Source organism: Grammomys surdaster, unplaced genomic scaffold (genome assembly GCF_004785775.1).
Source record: "Grammomys surdaster isolate TR1022 unplaced genomic scaffold, NIH_TR_1.0 191, whole genome shotgun sequence".
NCBI classification, from domain to species: Eukaryota; Metazoa; Chordata; class Mammalia; order Rodentia; family Muridae; genus Grammomys; species Grammomys surdaster.
In genome coordinates, this window is record NW_021604636.1 from 1,341,650 (window position 1) to 1,364,154 (window position 22,505).

General features: G+C 37.5%; 1 protein-coding gene across 10 annotated transcripts in view; it reads left to right on the forward strand.

Annotated features, from left to right (window-relative positions):
* The window catches only part of LOC114622716 (sodium channel protein type 1 subunit alpha), a 142,320-nt gene that overhangs the window by 63,387 nt on the left and 56,428 nt on the right, over positions 1–22,505 (forward strand). For 6 of the 10 annotated variants that reach the window (XM_028769152.1, XM_028769150.1, XM_028769149.1 and 3 more), the window contains exons 2-5: positions 4,642–4,954; positions 17,583–17,701; positions 20,020–20,109; positions 22,077–22,205. In XM_028769152.1, coding sequence (XP_028624985.1) covers positions 4,691–4,954; positions 17,583–17,701; positions 20,020–20,109; positions 22,077–22,205 — 602 coding nt within the window. In that variant the 5' untranslated portion in view covers positions 4,642–4,690. Of the gene's footprint in view, positions 1–4,641; positions 4,955–17,582; positions 17,702–20,019; positions 20,110–22,076; positions 22,206–22,505 lie in introns of those variants that run through there. The other 4 variants (XM_028769151.1, XM_028769155.1, XM_028769158.1 and 1 more) reach the window with 1 other exon arrangement.

A 22,505-nucleotide genomic window follows, 5' to 3' on the forward strand; every position in this document is an offset into this window, starting at 1 on the left:
ATATATATATATAATACAAATGTATATTTCTCAAAATTGATGGTATATAAAGAATTTTCTAATGGTTTAGGCTCTTGATCCAAGAACACATCAGTACTTTATTCTGTCAAAATATCTTTTGAGGATGGGTATGGTGGTGCACACCTTTACTCTCAGCACTCAGGGGACAGAGGAAGGTCATTCTGGGTTCATGACCAGTCTGATCTGGACAGTGAATCCCAGGACAGTCAGGACTAGGTAGAGATATCCTGACTCAAAACAAAACAACAAAAATACCCTTTGTTCTTGTTCTGTTTCATTTTTTGGTTTTTTCATTTTTGTTTTGGTCTTTGATTCAAGAATGCAAAGAATGCATTAAGTACATGGCAAGCCTTACAGAATTAGTCAGTGGGTGAGTGAGCAGGGAGACGACTCAGTGGGTAAAGACACTTATTAACTAGAGTTCAATCCCAGGAATTTACATAAAAGTATAAAGAGAGAACCAACTTTTTTTTTACAGTGTTGTTCTTTGACCTCCAGTTGTATGCTGGCACAGGTCCCCATAAACACACTTCATGCACACATGTAAAAACAATAATAAATATTTTTAGTGACCTTTGTGAGATCATAGCAGTAAGAATAATACTTCACCTGGCTTTAATTTTTTGCATTGGAATTTTTTTTTACAAAGTAGACCAAAACATTTCATTAAGAAGGATGCTATCTAGATGACAGATGGCCTCAGAATAGTGGTAGGGCTTGCAGGAGCTGACCATCATATTAGCAAGAGTCCAGCTAACTTTCACTAAAATTACCATTGCCATTTTAGAAGACATTACAGATAGACATATGCTTGCTTCACACATAAAATTATGCAGCATAATGTAACTAAGATGTATAATAACCATATTATAATATACGCATATATTATGTTAATAATCATATTAACTGATAGCTAGAATTACCAGGTTTAGGAAAATATTTAAAAGTTGTAGAAGTAAAGTATGAATTGTTGGTGAAAAGGTTCCTATTTGCATGAAGTAATTCTCATTTCTCTTTTATCCGTATTTATTCATACATGTGAATTACATTTTTATTGCAGTTTAAAATTTTTTTCCTCACTTCTTTTTTTTTTAAAGATTTACTTATTCTATGTGCATGAGTGCATACATGGTATTCTCTTCAGACACACCAGATTCCATTACAGATGGTTATAAGCCACCATGTGGTTGCTGGAAATTGAACTGGGAACCTCTGGAAGAACGAATACCCAGTGCCCTTAATCTCTGAGCCATCTTTCCAGCCCCTAAGTTGTGTTTCTATTTCAGCTTCTTTTGGAGATTTTATCGTTTGTTATTGCCTTCATTAGGATATCTTGTCTATGTCTAATTTTTAAAAGTATTGTTCAAAAAATAACTCTTTCATTTTTTTCTTGTCAATTTTTATTTCTTTTTATTATTTTTAAGTATGTCTATTAAAATAATGCATCATTTTTCTTTCTTTGTAACTATAGAGTTTATATTTTGAGTAAGTTCTTAGCTTATATTTATCTTTCAAATACGACTCTCTTTTTGAAGCTTTTCTCACTGTGATTTGTTGGCTATCTCTACTGAAGGATACAAGAGCTTCTCTATCTAACCAACTCATCCAAAGTCACACTAGTGTAAAGAGGACGCTGCAAGCCTTGAGCCATGTGCTCTTCAGATGAGGTGTCTCTACTGAGGCATGTGTTTCCACAAATGAAGACCATTTTCAGTTTTCAGTTTAAAGGTTTTAAGATAAAAGTCAAAGTTTTCGTTCTAACCCTGATGATTATTTCTGTATGAAGAAAATAGAGGTTCAAATGAAAATAAATTTTGCCCAAAATATTACTTGAAAACATTAATATTGAATGATATTTGACAGCTTCAGATATTTCATAATCAGCCTTATGGAACAGGTCATCATGTTTAAAATTGCATGTATTTATTTAGCTAGCTAGCTAGCTAGTGTGTGTGTGTGTGTGTGTGTGTCTGTGTGTCTGTGTGTGTCTATGTGTGTCTGTGTGTGTGTAAGGGAGGAAAGGAGACAGAGAGAGAGAGAGAGAGAGAGAGAGAGAGAGAGAGAGAGAGAGAGATGGAGAGGTGGCATGGTGGAGCTTAGAGGACAACTTACAGGAATCAGTCATCTCCTTCCACCATGTGGGACAGACATCGAGTTCAAGGTCATCAGGCATGGCAGCAGGAACCTTTACCAAAGCCATCTGTTTAGCCCCAGGTCACAATTTTGAAATGGTATTATTCTTATAATTAATATAACTTATCTTTTACTTTTCCGTAGTATTTGAATACAAGGCCTAATCAGAGAGTAAGAAATACTTTCCCACTAACCTGAATATGTTGTCAATATAGTTTTAGTTAAATTACTCACATATGAGTGTCATTACTGTAACCAAACCACGTCATTCATAATCAGAACATTAGATTTGCAGTGGTCACATTCATCAGTAGTATTTATCTATCTTCTTGGCTGTTTGTTTACCTCATTAGTACCCACAGTCAGTGGCCCTAATTTTTTTTCTTATACTGCTTTTCTTTTTACTTTTTTATTTTTTTAAAGTTATCTTTAGTCTTTCTTTTTACTGTCCAGTTGTTATCTTCCTCCAGTCTTTCCCTCCGACATACAGTTTGTCATCCCATTCCTCCTCCCCCATCTCCAAGTGGATGTCTCTACATCCTCACACCTCCCCACATCCCACCAGGCCTCTCCATTCCCTGGGGCCTCAAGTTTCTCAAGAGTTATGTGTGTCCTCTCTCATTAGGCCCAGACTAGGCAGTCCCCTATTATATATGTGTCGAGGACCTTGGACCAGGTAGTATATGCTGCCTAGTTGGTGGCTCAGTGTCTGAGAGATCTTGGGTATCCAGGTTAGTTGGGCCTACTGGTCTTCCTTTGAGGTTGCTCTCCTCCTCAACTCCTTCCAGTCTTTCCCTAACTCAACAACAGGGGTCCCCCAACTTCAGATCATTGTTTGGGTTTAAATATCTGGTTTTGTCTCAGTCAGCTGCTTGTTAGGCCTCTCAGAGGGCAGCCATACTAGCCTCCTGTCTGTAAGCACACTATAGCATAAGTAATTGTGTCAGGCCTTGTAGGTGGCTCATTTCTGCTGAATAGGTCAAAGACACCACAAAAAATCCTACAGAATCAACTAACCTGGTCTCACAGGAGCTCACAGAGAATGAACCACCAACCAGAGAACATACATGGGATGACCCCAGATAGATAGATAGATAGATAGATAGATAGATAGATAGATAGATAGATAGACAGATAGATAGATAGATAGATTAGATAGATTGTGTGTGTGTGTGTGTGTGTGTGTGTGTGTGTGTGTGTGTGTGTGTGAAATGTACAGCTTGATCCTCATGTGGGACCTCTAATAGCAGGATCAAGGGCTGTCTCAGACTCTATTGCCTGCCTTTGGATTCCTTTTCCCTAACTGGACAGCCTTGTCTACCCTTAATAGAAGAAGATATGGAAAGTCCGATACAACTTAATATACCAAGGTTAGGAGAGGGGGTTGATATCCATGGGAGGTCTCCCTTTCTCCTTAGAGAAAAGAAGAAGGGGATGGGGGAAGGAAGAGTACTAGGAGGAGTGGAGGAAGAGGAAGCTATAGTTTTCTCTTAGAGACCTAGACATCAAAGCTGCAACTAATTGTATCAGAGCTTGCTGACTTTAATGAGCTAACCGACTATCCAAACAAAATCTGTACCAGGCAGAGCTTGGACTCTGTTCTCTGTTTTGGCACAGCTATGTATGTAAATTTTGAGCTCTTATTAAATATACCTTTTAAAGGATGCATCTTGGATTTGGCATCTTGGATCTGACTCTGCGATACAGAGTTGAATTTTGCCCAGGTCCTCATAATACATTTTCCACTACAGGTCTGTAGACTACAATATATCAGAATTGCTTCAGCCAAGAAAAGCACATTGTTAATTGAACCAAGAACATTCTATTATCTCCTGTGCACAGAGCTTTCCAGTTTAGTTTATCTCCATCTCAGCCATATCAGTGGCATCTGTCCCACCTTAGATTATCATGGTCTAAGAGACTCTACTAGGGCTAATGTAGTTCTGAGGCCATAGATCCATTAACACCCATCTCAGGGGATATACAGGCATAAGTAAGTTACCATCTCATCATGTGACTCTGACTGATGCAGCAAAGTCTAGCGGCTTTGTCCTCAGTTGTTGGGCTTCAATGGCTGCATTTTCAATCTTCTCAGAGACAAGTTCTTTTCATGTGATACCTTTGAATTGACTGATCTACCATCCTTTTCCTCTGTGGGCACAGTCTTCATTATACAGGCACATCTCAGGGTGAATAGTTCATCAGTGATGTGGTGACAATTACCATAATATACTTAGAGCAATATTGAACCAGTGTTTAAACTCATGACCTAGTTCCTCTGTTAGTAAAGCACAAGACTAAATACACAGGGATGCTTGGCTAAAGCTCAACATCAGAGAATGAATTTGTTTAAACGTTTTATATTTTTTCCAATTCGATTTTGGAGGAAACAAAAATTTGAGTCTTCTGGCGGACATTTCTAGATAAACATTTATTGACATTAATAACTTTTAATGTTCACCATGTTTTTGCTTCTTCCCTTCTTAGGAGTCTCACATGAAGAGTAAAGAGTAATTAAAATGTGCAGGATGACAATATGGAGCAAACAGTGCTTGTACCACCAGGACCTGACAGCTTCAACTTCTTCACCAGAGAGTCTCTTGCAGCTATTGAAAGGCGCATTGCAGAAGAAAAGGCTAAGAATCCCAAGCCAGACAAAAAGGATGATGACGAAAATGGCCCAAAGCCAAACAGTGACTTGGAAGCTGGGAAGAACCTTCCATTTATCTATGGAGACATTCCTCCAGAGATGGTGTCGGAGCCTCTGGAGGACCTGGACCCCTACTATATCAATAAGAAAGTAAGTATTTTTGTCAGGTATATCTTGCCACTGACTACATACATTGGGCTGTTACAGAAGCCTCACATACTAAATTAGCACAGCCTTAGCCATCCCTCTGCTTAAGAAATGAGACCAGATTTGTGGGTGTTTATGCATATTCATGAGAAATAAATAAATTATATTATACCATATGGAGCTGCCCCAAATGCCCCATGACAGAAATCTAAATATAAGGATAAGTTGTTGTAGGTGGCTAATTTAACAAATTAAAAAATTCTCACTGAAGATTACAAGGACTAAGCAATTTTAAGTACTTTTTTGGTACCTTAAAATGTTGAAGTCATCCTGAGCTACAAAAGATCTCAAAAATATATTGTGTGAATTTCTCATGGAAGAAAGTTTTACAACACAAGAGTTTTTAATTTCTTTGCCATATTATAAATAATAAATAACTTCCTGAAGAAATTGTTTCCACTTGGAATACAGTTATGCAATATATAAGAGTATTTTGTGTTGTTGTTGTTGTTGTTGTTTGTTGCTTGTTTTTAAGGGGAAATAATTTCTTTTGGCTCATAGTTCATATATATAAGATTATTGGGAGCATATTGCAATCAAAGCATGTCAGTGCCCTTCTAATATATATGGGCTTTATCTTAACAGTATTGTCTACAAAGACTCTGTTTCTAAGACAGATATAGTTTCATACTAGTTTGAACTTTTAGAAGACTCTATCCAACCAAATACACTTGCTAGCTCTTAAAATAGGGGAATGTATAACCAAGCAAGTAAAATTTTTCACTGACCATGAATCCTAAAATACTCCAAACTTTTAGAGACTTCTTACTGTTAGTCTAGTTCCTGTCAGAATAAAAGCTGCCATCTGTGGTAGTTTGGAGTGAGAGGGATGTCTTAGTTCTGTTATTGGGATAAAACTTCAACACCCAAGAGAACTTAAGGTTAGGGAGGATTTATTTCAGTTTACAGTTCTATATCACAGTCCATTATGAAGAAATCTGGGGCACAAAATCAAGACACGATCCTGGAATCAGGAAATGAAGCAGAAGCCATGAAAGAGCATGCTCACTGGCTTGCTTGGCCTATTTTTTTTTAATAGCACCTAAGACCACCCTGCCAGGGGTAACATTACAACAACATGCTAAACCATCCCACATCAATCAACAATCAAGAAAATGTTACTCAGACTTGCCTCCAGGCCAATCTAGAAAGGACATTTTCCCATTTGAGGTTCCCTTTCCCAAAATGACTATAGCTAATGTCAAGGTGACATAAAACTAGCCAGCTCAAAAGATTAGTCATCCCATAATTGCTATTTGTGAGAAGTGAATATGAGGAAATTATGAAATAAAAATCTAGATGTGTTCTACATAGAAATTGGTTCATCCCACACATTGTGTTCACTTATTTATAATTCTTAGGGACATGCAGTGTTAACGAGGCTCCTGTGGTAAAGGTTAGAAAGCCTTTTCCTTTTAGGTGTTTGCGTCCCCAAACATCGAGCATCCAGTTCACAGCCAAAATTCACCATCTAATAGTTATTATTTATTTATATAGAAACAAATATAAATAAAAGTTATTTATTAATGATAAAAATGATTAAGAGGAGGCTCTATCAAAATACAAGGTTGAAATCTAGCATCCTGGTCCCTATACTGTGTCCTTATTTATAAATCTATAAAGGGATGGTTTCAGAAAGACCAAATGGAAGCACATTAAAAAGCACAGTAATTCACTATGTGGTAACCAGATTGCCATAGTGTTATATTACTATGCAAAGACACCATGACCACATTAGCAATTGGTAATATAAATATAAGTTTTCATAGCAATATAAAAGAAAGCAATTATTTGGGGCTTGCTTACATTCAGAAGTTTAGTCCATTATCATTATGGTAAGGAGGATGGCAGCACACAGGCAAACATGGTGCTGAAGAAGTAGCTGAAAGTTCTAAATCTGGATCCATAGGCAGCAAGAAGAAAGAATCACTGGGCCTAACCTAGACTGAACTTTGGAAACCTCAAAGCCCTCTCCCATGGCACACTTCTTCCAACAAAGCCATGACTACTGTAAGCCACACCTTCTAATCTTTCTCAGGTAGTGCCACTACACTAATGACTAAGCATTCAATAATTTTGGCTTAAGAGGGCTTATTCAAACCACCACACATGAACTAGTGAATCCATTTTTTTTTAGGTTAAAGAGCTTTCAGACTACCAAGCCTGGTTGTATATACCTTTAATTCCAGCAATTTGAAGGCAGAGGGAGGAAAATCACTCTGCATTTAAGGCTAGCCTGAATTACATAGTAAGCTCCAGGCCATCCAAAGCTACATAGTGAGACACTGTCTCAAAAACATAAAATCAATCAACCAATCAGCAAATAAATAAAAATAAGAGCAAAAGAATATATTTTCAAACACAAAGAGCTTTCAGATAGATGAAAGATACTGTTTTAAAGGGAGGTTCTGCCCATGAGTGGTCCCTGACTGAGTTATATTGAATTTTAAATTAAAAAAAAAATAGCATAAAGGAAAATGCAAAGCAAACTCACACAACTCAGTTACAAATACTTAAAGCTTTTGCAAAAAGCTCAAGGTACAAGCCCAGCTCTGATGGAAAGACTTGGCAGCCAGATCAGCTTTCCTGGGCCCACCTCTAAACCTGCCTTTGACATCAGCAGTCCTTATCTTCAAACACACACTGTGTAAAGAAGGGAAAACATTCTGACATTTTGGGACAAATCACATTGTGCAAGCAGAGCAACCTGATAAATTATCAGGAAGGAGTTTTTCCAAGGAAAGGCATGTCCTTCACATTCACACTATTCTCCCACCAAACAGATCTCCAGATGTGAGCCACTGGACAGCACTGCTGGTAGAGCCATTTTTAGAGCTAAGTTCTTTAAAATAGATATGCGATGTGCTTCATTTTTCAGTTTCTGAGACAGCAATTCCCTATGTATCCCAGGCTGACCTTGAACTCACACTCCTCCTTTTTACAGGTGCTGGAATTATAGGAATGTGTCAGCATGTCCAGTATAGAGTACGTTAGAACAACCTGGCCAAGCCACATTCAGAACATTGCCTTGCTTCATAGTCCTCTGTTTCAAAACTTTCTTTAGGTTGTCTGTATATTACTGGTCTTAAATTTTCTCTCATAAATAGATTGTTTTATTATGGTATAATATTCATAAACATTAAGTTTTCTCTGATTTACAGTGAAGTTGCTTAGTAAAATCTAAGTCTTTTAGAATAATATTTCTTCTAATATTTGGTCATTAATTTTATTTTAGTGACTACTATCTGTCAACATTAAAGTAGTCAGAGAGAGAGAGAGAGAGAGAGAGAGAGAGAGAGAGTATGAGGAGGGATGGGGGGTGCGTGGGAGGGAGGGAGGGAGAGGGACAGGGACAGGGAGAGAGAGAGAGAGAGAATGGGAGACAGAGAGGGAAGGATGGTGGAAGGGAGGGGAAGAGTAAATGAATTGTAACAGCAAAGGAGTCTACTGGTCAAAAATTATTAAGGGAAGATTCTTCATGGCTGACAAAACTGTGAATATGGATTTGTTTTGAAAAGTGAGTTGGGATATGCAAACATCAATGGCTCCATTTAGATTGAACTTCATATAGTTAACAAGTTATTTTTATATAAATCATCATGTTCCTTTCTTAGTAATATGTAGAAAGATTTTAAAAAGCTAACTCTCTAGGACCCTTTAGCCTGCTGTAACATTACATCCAACATTTGGAATTACAATGAAGAGAAATGTATTGGCTTAAACTTTCAGAGACCAGAGAGTCCAAGATTGAGGATCTAAACCATCACATGGTGGGAGGGTTTAAGGCAATGGAGAGCAGGAAGGGTCTGATCGTACTCTGGAAGGCAAAGTTGTTATCGACCAAAAGCCTGTTAAATATCCCACAATACTGCATAATTAAACTTTATTTAGGAAGGGCAAGCATTGAACAGTAACATTGACCATGAAAATGGTTACAGAATATATTCTTTATGGTATTCCTCAGGCTAAAGTGCAAGTGCACCATATGTGCAAAAAGTTGTGTGAAGGCACTGTAGCATGCCAAGGCTCTAGGTATTCTTTTTATAAAGACAACCAATGTCATTGGGCTAATGGGAATGTCACTGACAATGGTGTATGTTATGGTGACATATGCCCACATATTTTTATCTTCTTTGCCCCAGTTTCTGATCTGCAAATTATGTAATAATCCAATGTTCTACTAAAATTATTAAAGTGATTTAAATTGCGATCAGGGATACTAAGTTAGAAATTGAAGAAATAGTAACAACCATGAAGTAGAAAGGAGGCAACAATGCTGTTATAATGCACAGAGTTTCCATCTCACGGTTACTGTCCTCAGGGGACCTTTAAAATGTGATTCTAAGCTGAATACTTTCTATTTGTTCCTTCACTTTGTGTAACAAGGACATTTCAGTTTGTGAATACAATTTTTTTCTTATGGGATTTTTTTTTCTGTTTCATAACTTGAGCTACTACTGTACCATTTGCCTATACATCCAACTTCACCCACTCTTTGTTCAGAAAACGGCTCCCCTCTTATGTTCTTAAGATTACAGATGACTCATTAGTGCCATGGGAAGAAATATCCTTTTGACAATGTGGCATTTGACTAGAAATAGAAAGATATTCTAGATCTGCAGTGAAAATAGAAACTTGTTATATTTTGGACTATAGCAATGTATTCATTTAAAAACTATGCTCTGTCCTTGAATGTCTCCTAACATAAAAAAAAAAAAAAACTATTGTCTCCACCAACTGTCCTAAAATGATGGCTACCTTCTCTCTACTGGGGCTGTATTAGTAGCCTCACGCAAGAGATTTCCAATTTATATCCCATCTGTCATCACAAGAGTGTCTATGATTGAGGTATCAAGTTCTTATTTTTTTTCTGTTAGGGTGAGGAAGGTTTTATTTTTCTAGGAAAATCAGCCTTAGCCTCTGCCTCAAAAAATGTCCCAGGACAAATAAATTACCTTTGACATTTAGTTGATTCCAGTCATATTAGTTAAGAGATCCTTTGGATAAAAGTAACCAAAATCCAGCAAAAACTACTTTGAAGGGGAGACAAAAAGAAGAAAAAAAATCAAATTTATAGGCTAAATCTATTTTCGATAACAAAAGACACAGAATCTAAAATGACACCATCAGGACAGCCCGTGGACAGTGGGCTCTGCTTCGCCCTATGCTGGCTTCCTGTGTAGGTGGGCTCACCCACACATGGCAAAAATGGCCCTCAGCCACAGTATGCTAATGTGTACAGCAGAGTAACCTCAAGAAAAGGTGAATGTGTTTTCCAAACTCTAGCAAAAGCTGTAGAATTCCTTCTAATCAGCTGCATGATCTATTTCAGTGAGCCAGGATTCTGGACCAAGTAAGTGTCAAGTGCAGAATAACATCCTAAAGAATGAGACTTGGGTATTCAGGCCACATGGTCAGTGGAACAGAGGTTTTCTCCACAATGAAGAGGCAGAAACTTCTAGAGAAGTTATTTTGGATAGGTAAAAGTAAACAACAGCTACCTCCCCTATAGATTATGCGCTTGTATATGTAATTCATGTTGGTTCCTTTCAAGACAGCTTTGGTGTCAAACTAAGAATAATAAAACTGAGGTTAAATAGTTGGTCCAAAATTGCAAAATTAATAAATAAGCTAGTAGCATGTTCCCCAAACCCTGCTTTTTAAAAACAAATTTTTCATGCTTAGTATAGTATCAGTGTTTAGTATAATTCAACTACACATTCTGTGGGATCCTAAGAGGGTAATATACACCTTTGGGTAGAAACTCAACTTAAACATTAAATGATGGGCTTCTTTAAGGAAATTGCATCTAAATTTAGATGTGAAGACAAGCATCTATGAAAAGGAAAACTAGAAGATGCTAACAATGAATCAAGGCTGTCGTATGAGGAAGAGGTTAGCTATCTTAGTAGCAGGGTATGACAGATCTGCTATTATATGATGGGCCGGAAGTTAGCGAAGGGCATCATTTAGGAGATCTTATAGCATATCCTCTTTATTTTCAAGGCAAATAACCCCATAGGGTTTTCTCCATCTGCCCTGCTTTCTCTTTCAGCCTGAGAAAACATAAAAGTAATGTGGCAGAATCTTCCCCCTGCACACAGTCCCTCTTTTGTATGAGAGTAGAGCCAAAATTAAAACAAAAATAATTGTACAGTATTGATAGCCATAATTTTTGTTATATGTGCATAATACTGTTTAACTTTTGAGTTACTTTTCAAGGCTTGTAAATGAGGCATGGATAACTCTCAGGTACCCATTCCCCCTTTCCAGTCTCTGGTCATTTCAGCTTGTAATCCGCGGCTTAAAGACCTTACCCATAACTAGGTGGAGGCTGTGTTAGATGAATTGAGGTTAATCTGCTGCAGATAAGCAAACGCTATAAGAGAAGATGAGAGACTTTCATCCCCCACGAGTCAAACAAGAAGGAAAATCAAGGAGGAAAATCTTTGCCACAGGATATGAAATTGGAGGGGACGAGGGAGGGAGGCCACCTAAAGATTCTCAGAGAGCGAAATAAAGATGTAGACCCATGGATTGGACCAGAATGACAAATGCTCTCGGAGATGGAGACGGATAGGGATCTCTTACTATCTGAAACATCAGACTTGGAAACATCCCTCTTATTGGTACATGACACTCATTCTGCCCCCCGGCCCCTCACTGTAGAACCTCTGGCAATGTGCTCTGCCCTCTTGTAGAGTTAGGACACTTTCCCAGCCTAACCACCAGAGTGGTATGGATTAGAGATGCGCACCTGAGCTTAACTTAGAGCCGTGTTACTATTTCCAGACTGGCACTTTCTTCTACATAGTGATAAAGTTCCAATTACCATTAATTCATAATTATATTTCATTAGGAATTACATAAGGCCCAGGAATAGTTCGCTGGAGAAGTGCTTACTTAACACTTGTTGGGCCTGGCTTGGATCCCAGCACCTGAGGAAGAAAGTTACATTGAGTTTGAAACTTGAAAAAAAGATACATATTTATTTATTCCTTTGTGTGAAAATGCATCCGAATTCCAAAGGAATTGACTACCCAATACACTTTTAGAATACAGGTGATGTATAAGTTAAAACTTGCCTGTGATTTAAACTTCCAAGCAAAGGATGTTTTTAGTCTGCTTATTTCACCTACTGTGTATTTGTTTTGTCTTTTGAGAAAGAGTCATATTCCAGCACTCAGTCTTGCCTCAAACTCACAACAACCCTCCTGCCTCAACTCCAGGCTGCTAGCTTTACAGAAATGAGGCTCCACATCTGGATGTACTACTTTTAAAATACTTCCTGTCATCATGCTCACTTTCATACCTTATCTCTTATTTCTGCCTGCAGCTTAACTCTTAGAGAAGGTAATGAAGTATATTTGGGGTAATCTCTGTTATGTCACAGTTTTCTGGTAATGTCTAGATGAAATACAAAAACAGTTTTAACTGTACACTTAAAAAAATATGGACTCTTGACTGAAATAAACGTTCCACCAATGGCTATATATTCAGAAAACAAAAGTGCAAATACATCACTTATCAAATTCAAGTTTCATCCTTGACAGAAATCATAGGAACAAGTCACTTTCTGGAAGCACAGTTATGAGAGAAATTACTAGATTACAACAAGGAAAAGGGCCGAGCATACATATCCTGTACAATCATTGAGAACTGGGGAATTAACAGTGATTAATCATTAACCAGCAAAACAGTTGCATCACCCACCATCACAAAGTCATCTTGGTCATTTATTTTAAATGTATGGAATACTATATATCCAATTCTGCCATGAATTGAAATTATAGCTTATGATTTAACAAGCATGTGTATTTCCATTTCTCAAGTGAAGTGACTTAACCATAGAGAAGAAAAGTTCAGAATCTCAAAGGTAGAAAGGACAGAGTCCGCTTTTAAATAACATATCCAACTCTGGAGTCTGCCTCTTAAAACTTGAGACCAATCTGCTGTTATCTTTCCCCAGGTTGTTTTTATGGGATTGTTAAACTGTTGATTACCAGGGATGCTTATCAGTCTTTGATAAAACCACCTCCTGTTTTCTTTAACACCTGAAATGATATTTGTCCAGCAAGGGCTGCTGAAGAGTGTGACTTGATACCTCAATGATTTGTAATCATTCTATCCCCAAATGTCCATACGTCAGTTACGTTGGGTTACAGAAAACACCACTAAGATGCATTTCACCTCTTCTTCATCTTTTCATATAGCATTTAGACAATCTGAAATCTTTGGTTAAAGTTCAGGTTTGTACTTTACATTATGTTTGTATTGGTTAGTGCCAAGCTATCTACATCTCCAACTAGTCATCTTCTAGATTTATTTGTGCTACTGTAAATAGCTGAGCATTCTTTTTGCAAGTGGCCGTATTTAGATGTGTGTGTTTTCAGAACTGAGCACAAAACTTTCACCTTTTGCCCCTAAATTAGATCCGTGCTGCTTTTCAGGTGTCTGCTACATGCAGACAACTTAAGTTTTTGGTCATGTAAATATTACAAAGATATTATTTAACTTTAGTGACTAAATATATAAAATAACAAGCCAGAAAAGTCCTAAGGCAGGTAAGAATGCATCATTCCAATAAATATATCTATAAACCAGTTTTTATACATAGAGGTTAGATCTGAATTTATTCATCATGCCTTGTTTAAAAACTTGTTCCAAGGAAGAAAATTATTCTGGTATTAAAGTGTTCTCACCATGTGCCTATATTTCTACTCCATTGCAGTGATGAGATTAAAACATTTATTTATTTTTTCTCTTATAGTAAATGAACCAAGGCATGGGTTTAAGGAATAGACACAGACGTGGCTAGCTAGGTTCTACTAAAGGTGCACTCTTGGTGCTTGTCACTGGGGCCATTTGCACATGTAAATAGAGAAGACAAATGTCTAGAAGGTTGGTAGCTTTGGAGTTAATCCTTTGTTTTAAGTGAACACTGATCCCTTTGAATCCTTTCCCTCCATGCAATACCTTCAATAAAATGCTTCAGAGTGTCACTGCAGCTGCAAACTGACTTCTCAACTATGGAAAAATTATGAGGAACGCAAATACTGTCATGTGAAGAAATAAATAGCAAACTAGTAGTAAAAAGTAAACTTATGTTTTAAATCAAATTTAATGACTTCACAATGATTACAATTCTACATATAATGAGGTGCTATCCAAGTCTGAATACTGTCTCTATTGCAAAGCTATTGAAACTAAACCATAAACACTTCAGAGTGATGTGTGTGAAGCTTTCATTTACCTATGTCTCCATCTAAAAGGAATACATCCATAATAGGGTAAGAAACAATGAAAATGGTTCTGCAATGCTGGCATCATTGCTACAATCCTTGACAGTGATGGGAGGACATCTTACGAAAAATTAAAGATCAAGCCTCACCAGTCTCCTGTTTCAACCCACCTACATGAAGTCACACATTGCACATGAAGTTCGTTATGAAACACATTGTGACAAATGATTTGCATTTAATAAGCAAATCTATCAAATATATTATAAAGGCTAGAAAGCTTTGAAAAATTAAGAATTATGTCGAGGTGTTACTTCCGTGGTCCTCCGAATTTTCAATGACTAATCAGCACTGGGATTGCCCAGCTTTTACCAATGCCGCTTTGCTGAGTTCCAGTGCCTAGAGCTCCCTCCTGGTTCTCTCTTGCTAAGTTTCTGAGTCTCACCTTTGAGTTAATTTTGAAAGGGCAGAGTTCCTGTGTTTCCTCATGCCTCTGTTGGGCTCTCTAATATTTCTCGCTTTGTTGTTGCTTCCTCTTCCCTCTTTTCTATTTTCTGTCAAGTGTTTCTGAACTAGTTTTTTTTCTATTGCCGTGACAAAATTTTATGACTAAGGCAACTGGTAAAGGAAAGCTCTTATTGTAGGGGTTCAAATGAGTCCGTGGCCATCATGGAGGAAAGCATGGCAGAAGGCAGGCAGTCAGGCATGGAAATGGAGAAGTAGCTGAGAGCTTGAACTGGATCTATGGACAAGACACACACACACACACACATACACACACACATGCACTAGCAAGAGGGAGGGAGCAGGGAGACAGAGACAAGGATAGAGAGAGAGGCAGAGAGACAGAGACAGAGTGCACGCAAACTGGGAATGGTATGGACTTTTAAAACCTCAAAGCCTACATCTATTAACTCATGACCTCCAACAAGCTCCTTCCCAAACAGTTTTGATATCTGAGGCCCAAATATTGAAATATCTATGCCTTTGGGGGCTATTCTCACTCGAACCACCACAGATCCTTTTGCTCATCATTTAAACAAAAGGTAGCCAAGGAACCTGTGTCATGGCAATTCTGAGTATAGCCAGTCTCCTTGGGATGAGTCTGAGAATTTCCCTGCATGCTGAACTACCATTGACCCTCCCGTTAGCCACTGAAAGAGACCACAGTAAGCCTGAAACACCCTTATTATCTCTATCACCATATTCCTTTCAAAATCAGCCTATAATATTATATAAAATCAGATTTTTAGTTGAAGGGTATACATTCTTTCTAGTTAGATTTTTTTACTACTGTTCCTACTCTAGTCTCCAATATTTCTATCACATTTTACTGGCTGTGTTTCTGGATAAGGAGGTATAGGCAAAAGATTTGAAAGATAATTGGTCCTAAGCTTTGCTCTGTGTCCTTGAATGCTCGTATTCCTTAAGGCAAGGGCATTTCCCTTGCCCAAGTCCATTCATGTTTTATGATGCTTTCACAAGGTCGTTTCGGGACAAAAATATTGAATGAATCAGAGAGAATAACGGGGACTATGTACTGTCCAAAAGTAATCGCTACTGGAGTAAGCGTGTTCCTCCCTCACAGACTTCTTAAGGTAGTCTCCCTTGTGCTGGATATATCCATCCAGAGATGAATAGGCAGGTGGTCAAAGGTCAAGCTTAGAGCAGCAGCACTTTCCCCACCCTGTTGATGAGGTCTCTGTTTATGACACAGTGATGTTAATGCCAAAGAATTGAAATGGGATGGGACAGCCCAGCTTACAGTCCCTTGTTTTACTTTATTATTTTCAACAGACACAGAGTTGTCTGTCAAATTGCCTTACAACTTTCTAAACATAGGTTTTACTCTTAGTACTTGGATTTTTTTTAAATGAGTCACAGCCGCTAACACTAACAGACCTGCACTGCTTAGGGGATACTTTCATAGCACATTTAGGACATTTCTGCCTGAATCTCAGAGAGAAAGGGCTATTTTCAAGCAGCAACTCTGTTCAAGGATTGCTCCATTTGAAAATCTCAAAGTCAGAGTGAAAGATAAAGTGAAAATCTGTTAGCGACCTGAAGCTTAAATGTGGAGAAGAAGTGCTATCAAAAATGCTTAGTAGAAAACAAACAGCAGGTTACAGAGTGTGTCAATCATAGCAGGGTCCATGGAGATATGCACAGAAAGGCTAGAACATGGGAATTTTTAGAAATAGATTCATAAACATTTTAAAAGCTGTGCTGGGAGCATATCATTCAGTGGTGGATCACTTGTAGAACACTCTGGGTTATAGATTTGACACAAACACACACACACACCTACACACATTCATGCACACACACACTTGAGCTGGGAACATGACCCTATGGTAAAATGATTGCTTAGCATGTGGGAGGCCTTAACTGCATTCCTCATGCTTAGAAATTAAAATAGAGTAATAAAAAACAAATTTGAACCTTAGCATTCTCTTTGTTTAGCATCTTATTCACAGAGATGTCAGCTTCTACCTAGGCATAGTTTGAATATCAGTATATGCCTTAGAAGAACTTTGCCAGACTATGCCATATTGCTCCATTGCATGGTGAGTCTTATTTTTTTTCCCTCTGCACACTGATCTTTGCCATGTAATAAATCTAACTTATGGGATATACTCTGTCCATATTTATGGGTCCTGAGTTCTCTAGGGACTTTGAACTTTTCCTTCATGCAGTTGGGAGTTAGTTGGGATTACAATTCAAGTGTCAGCTAACTCATAAATCCCAATACAGAATTTAGCACTCCTGGTCAACAAGATACCCTCCAGGGAGCCTGGCCTCCAGAAATCAATGACTGGATGATATCCATCCAATCCAAGTGGGCTCGATGGCAGCTGCTTTTGTTTTCTATTACCAGCGGAGTGATAATGTTTATTTTATAAGCACGGATAGCGAAGGGATATTTATTTTTAAAACATTCAGTTCTGTTGAATGATTTTGCATTCTACAGTATTAATTTTCCAGATACTTCATCTAGGCAAACAAATCATTATGAGAAGGAATTCTTGTGAATTTTAGAGTGAAAATGAAATATGTCCCCATTTCAAACTGTGGCTTAAGTAAGACACTTAAAATATTAAGGAACTAAGGACATTCCCCTGGCTGACATACAAACTCAGGTAAGTGGTTGGTGGAAGGTAAGAGCCATTGTAGGTGTCATCTCTAGGACATAAATGATCCAGAGAGAGCTGGTGCTCTTGGTACACAGCAAGAGTGATTGTCCTGATTGTCCGAATTGGAATTATTCACTGTAACCCTATTGAAAAATAAAACGTTGAGTTTATACTTATGTGTTTATTCCTATCTTACAGACTTTTATAGTATTGAATAAAGGGAAGGCCATCTTCCGGTTCAGTGCCACTTCTGCCCTGTACATTTTAACGCCCTTCAATCCTCTTAGGAAAATAGCTATTAAGATTTTGGTACACTCATATCCTTTTGCAAGTGGTTGGTGTTAACTGTTTGTATAAATTGTGTCTTAACAGTTAGTTATATGTATTATTAAGTTAAAAAAATTGTGCACACACTCTATAGTCTTCATCTACCATCTTTTGTTGGTTGTACAAATCTTTTTTTGTAATTGTTGTGCTAAGACTTGAACCCAGGGCCTCAGATATGCCAAGGAAACATTCTACCATTAAGGCACCCCTCCAGCACTGAACCCTATTCTACACTTCAGGATCCCAGCCAAAGAACGGTGACAGCCACAGTAGATGGGTCTCCCCATCTGAATTAACAAAGCAGTCACAATAAATCCCCAGAGACACGCAGTGAGGCCTGTCTCCTAGATGATTCTAGATTCTGTCAGGTTGACAACTTATACTAGCTATCATATATGCTTTGAATCTCCCAAGTTTTGAGCAAGATAGCCATATTTCTTGTCACCATCTTTGGATAGAGATGCATAGAATTTTCAGTAAAATTAATCACCCCCCCAAAATAATTTCAAAGTAAAATAGAGGTTTGATATCCGCCATTTTAAAGGACCTTAAGATGATCTTGTAAGCATATAAGAATCTCAGGAGACTTCAGGCTTAGCTAGTTATTCAACTTTCTGATCACCTTTATGAAGTTCAGTAATATTGACTGAATATCAGATTTAAGCCACAGAATATGACTCTGCCATATAACACTGTCTGTTTAGTACAGATTCAGGATAGAAGCTAAAACTGTTCTAAAAAGTTGAAGGGAATTTGCCTCTGTGGTTCCCATTGGGTTTAAAGGCTTCTGCAACTGAGTTCCGATGTGGATATTGATCAGTAAAAAATTTTATTTATGACCAAGTCTTTTTTGGTGGCTTTGGTCATAATTAATATAAAAATACTATTGTAAGTATGATAAGGTCATATTAGCAAATTTTTTTTAAAAAAAATCCTAAATTCTAAAATCTAAAGAGTTAAGAAAGCACAGGGCCCTGGGTTTGATTTGTTCCATGGTACTACAAAAACAATAACTAAATAAGAAACTTTCATTAAAATAAAAAAAGTCAGCACTACACCAACAAAAGGAAATACAAAACAAAACGAGAAAGTAAAATAGCAACTAGCAAAACACGATAAAAAAACAAAAGAAAATATAGGTTCTTCTTTTTGAGTCCAGTTGATCACAAGTAAATCCTTAATCCTGTTAATACTCTATCGTCGAAAAAATTAAAGATTTAACGTATAAAAAGTGTCTATGTTCACTCAAAAGCTTTTCCATCTCAGTTTGTAGTTCTAGTGCCATCATGTGGTCATTTGATGAAAACACCTAAAGGAAATGTTTTGTGCGGTCAATCAAGTGCAGTAGAAAGAGTACCTGGTCCTAAGACAGAAAACATGTGTTTTAAGATCCTGCCAAACATCTGTTTTCTCCAGAGTTTATCGGTTATTTCTGGGGTTTCTGAAACACTTTTTACGGCCACTTTCAATGGCCTTATTACCTTTTCTTCCTCTGACCTACCAGTCAGTGCAAACACATTTCTCCAATGGCATTGTTTCCAAGTATTTCACACAAATTGACACTTCAATCTACACGACCAAACGACAGTCTGTCCACGCTTAATATCCGGGATTTGAATGTAGGTGGAGCCAGAGGGCGGTGGATGCGCAGAAAGGATAAGTGACTAACTGGACCAAGAACAGGTGTCTGTATGGAATTTCAATTACATCCCAGTGGTGATGAGCCTTGACCTTCACGCATCTCCCCCTTTTATCTTCTCATGCTGTTATACTTACATAAACTCATTCAAAGCACAGCTACCCAGCACTCTGAACCACACACTCTGCTTTGACTGTGAAGTCAAAATTCTATCTATTAATGAGGGAATCTCGGTAGTGCAGAAATAGACCTTCCTCGACAATTTACTATTCTAATTGTGTAATTAAGTCAAATCCATACTTTCTGCTCAACAATGTTGCAAATCCACATTAAATAAATTAAAAAAACACACATAGCCCACCCCAGACCCATCCCCACTCCCGCTTAGAAAAGCTCCTGGGGAGGTAATCATGCTGGTTTAAAAACAACTGCAATAGCAACTTGCATTCTTACGTCCTTCCATACTCTCACTTAATCTGAAATTGTTGAGGTCACACTATGATACATATTTAACAGGAGAAGACAGTGAAATTTAAGGAAATTAGATAATTCAAATGCACATGCTTATCCATGAGTCCTGTTGAACTGAGGTTTGGGTTTTTCGGTGTTACTTATTTTTTTAATATAATACATGAACTTTCTTTTGTATGTTCCTTAACACTAACCTACATTATTCAGCATGTTAATTATGTGCACTATTTTGACAAACTGTGTATTTATGACAATGAGTAACCCTCCTGACTGGACAAAGAATGTAGAGTAAGTTCAATTATATCTTTTTAAATGTTTGTTCCTATAAATATATTTGAGATTTTTGAAACTATGTCTCAATGTAGCCTTTAAATAAAACTGGAGAATATGTTTGATAAATCCATTTATAGACACAGTTTTAAAATAAGACAACAGTCACTGGGTTGCAGGCTTGTTGGTGTCAGATCTTGAGTTTCTTTTTACTCCTATAATTGATACAAAGTCTACTAGAAAACTCAATGGTTTTCTTTTTTATTTTTTGATTTTGTATTTGAAAAAAATTGATGGAGGTAATTGCAGAAAGATAGACAGTATATGCTGGGCTTTTAATTCCAGATAGCCTCCACATTAATTTGGCTGGTTAAGAATCAAAATGGTTAAGCTATAAATGCTATATTAAGAACCACACTGACATGGGAGTGTTCATGTAATTGGGTTTAATGCCTTGTTTGTTCTTTGATTATTTGTGTTTATTGTCTTGCTTGTTCCTTGACTATTTGCGTCTATTGTATTGCTAGACCCTCAACCTAGAACTGACCTTAATACATGCATGTAATTAAAATGGTATAAAAGCAAAAAGGAGGAGGGGGGATGGGATGGAGGTTCTAGGGAGGGGAAATGGGGAAAGGGGATGAAGTCTATATTGTAAATAAATAAAATATCCAATTAAAATTTTAAAATTAAAAGTTAAAAAAAGAACTACATTGAATCTCTTGATCATTGGGCATTCATACATCCAGGTTTATACCTATTCTAAGTGTAATCATCAAGGACTTGACTAAAATTTCAGGATTAAAAACCTTGGAAATTCAGTTCATTGAACACTAAACAGACTACAGTGGAAGTTTGGGTAGCATTTTCAAAGGCCAGGAGCATTACTAATGATACTGACCATCTCTTGATGCCCCAGTGGAAGGAGAGGCACAGTGTTGTAACAAGAGCTATGGGTGTTCCAGTCCCAGCTTTTTTACCTGCCCATGTTCTGACGTCTATAACTCTCTGATTGCTAACCCTATCACACCCGCAGTGTTTTCCAAAGCCTCTTCTTCTAGTGCTTCTAAATGGAAGCCAGTGAGAAAATTAACAGATTTTGGGGGAAAAACACGTAAGAAATTGTGTACTTGATAGATTCTGAAACTATTCAAGTTAACATATAAGACACACCCACACACAACAAACTAAATAACATAAATATTGTCAAAAGTGTTGAGGTTGAGTTTTTTTCCCTTCTAAAGGAAAAAAATCATCTTATGCTCCTTGATGTTATTGATTGCCTGTTCCAACATTCGAGCTCACTGGCTAACTCCCAGGAGGCTCTGCTTCTGTCGTTGCCAAGCCATTTCAGATAGTAGCTAGACTAACCATGTGTGGCATGCATTTCTCACACTGATCTGACAGCCCCTTATTAAAGGAACCTTCATGTAGTAGGAATTTATTCTAGTTTGATTCCCGTTGCTCTGATACTACAACCTGACAAAGGAACTTAAGGGAGAAAGAGTTTATTTTCATCCACGATTCTAGGTTTCATTCTGTTCTTTCAAGAAAGTCAGCTGCTCACGTCACATTCGCGGGCAAAACAAAAACAGATCAAATGGGTGCATGCTTATTATTCATCTAGCATTTTCTAATTTTATATAGCCCAGGGCCCTAAATCAAGGTATGGTGCTGCTCAATTTCTACTAAGGGAGTCAAAACAATACCCTACAGTCATGCGCACTAGCCAGCCAGAGCTAGCCAAGTACACAGTGAGACTGTCTTCCCCAGTGATTCCAGGTTGTGTCAAGTTGACTTTACAAACTACCCATCCCAGGAGTCAAGTTTAAATTAATATTGTGTTTTATTTCAATGGAACCCAAATCAATTGGCTTCATTTTCTTTGTTGGTATCTATGTTTTCTGAGGACAGAATGCTAAGAAGCTGATGTACTCTGAGTGAAACTTACAAAGTCCTTAATTTATTTGGCTACTTGTTTCTAGGTACACCTTCACAGGAATATATACTTTTGAATCACTAATAAAAATTATTGCAAGGGGCTTCTGTTTAGAAGATTTTACTTTCCTTCGTGACCCATGGAACTGGCTAGACTTCACTGTCATTACATTTGCGTAAGTGCCTTCTGTTTTGGAAATATAGTTTGGTTTGCTGTCCATGCTCAGGTTTTTAAACAGCTTGCTTTAATGGTCGAACATGCTGGCATGATTTAGGAGATTGAATTCCGTGTCTTAAAGTTTACCTCAAAAGGGTAAAACCATTCCACTGCTTTATAAGAAGTAGCGACAACAACAACTTTAATACCAATTAAAATTTATCAGAAAATTTCATATATGCTGGTCTCCTCACACAAATACTCATAAAAGGGAAGCACGAATTTATCTCCTGAGCTGGAGGATGGTTTTGAAAGTTCA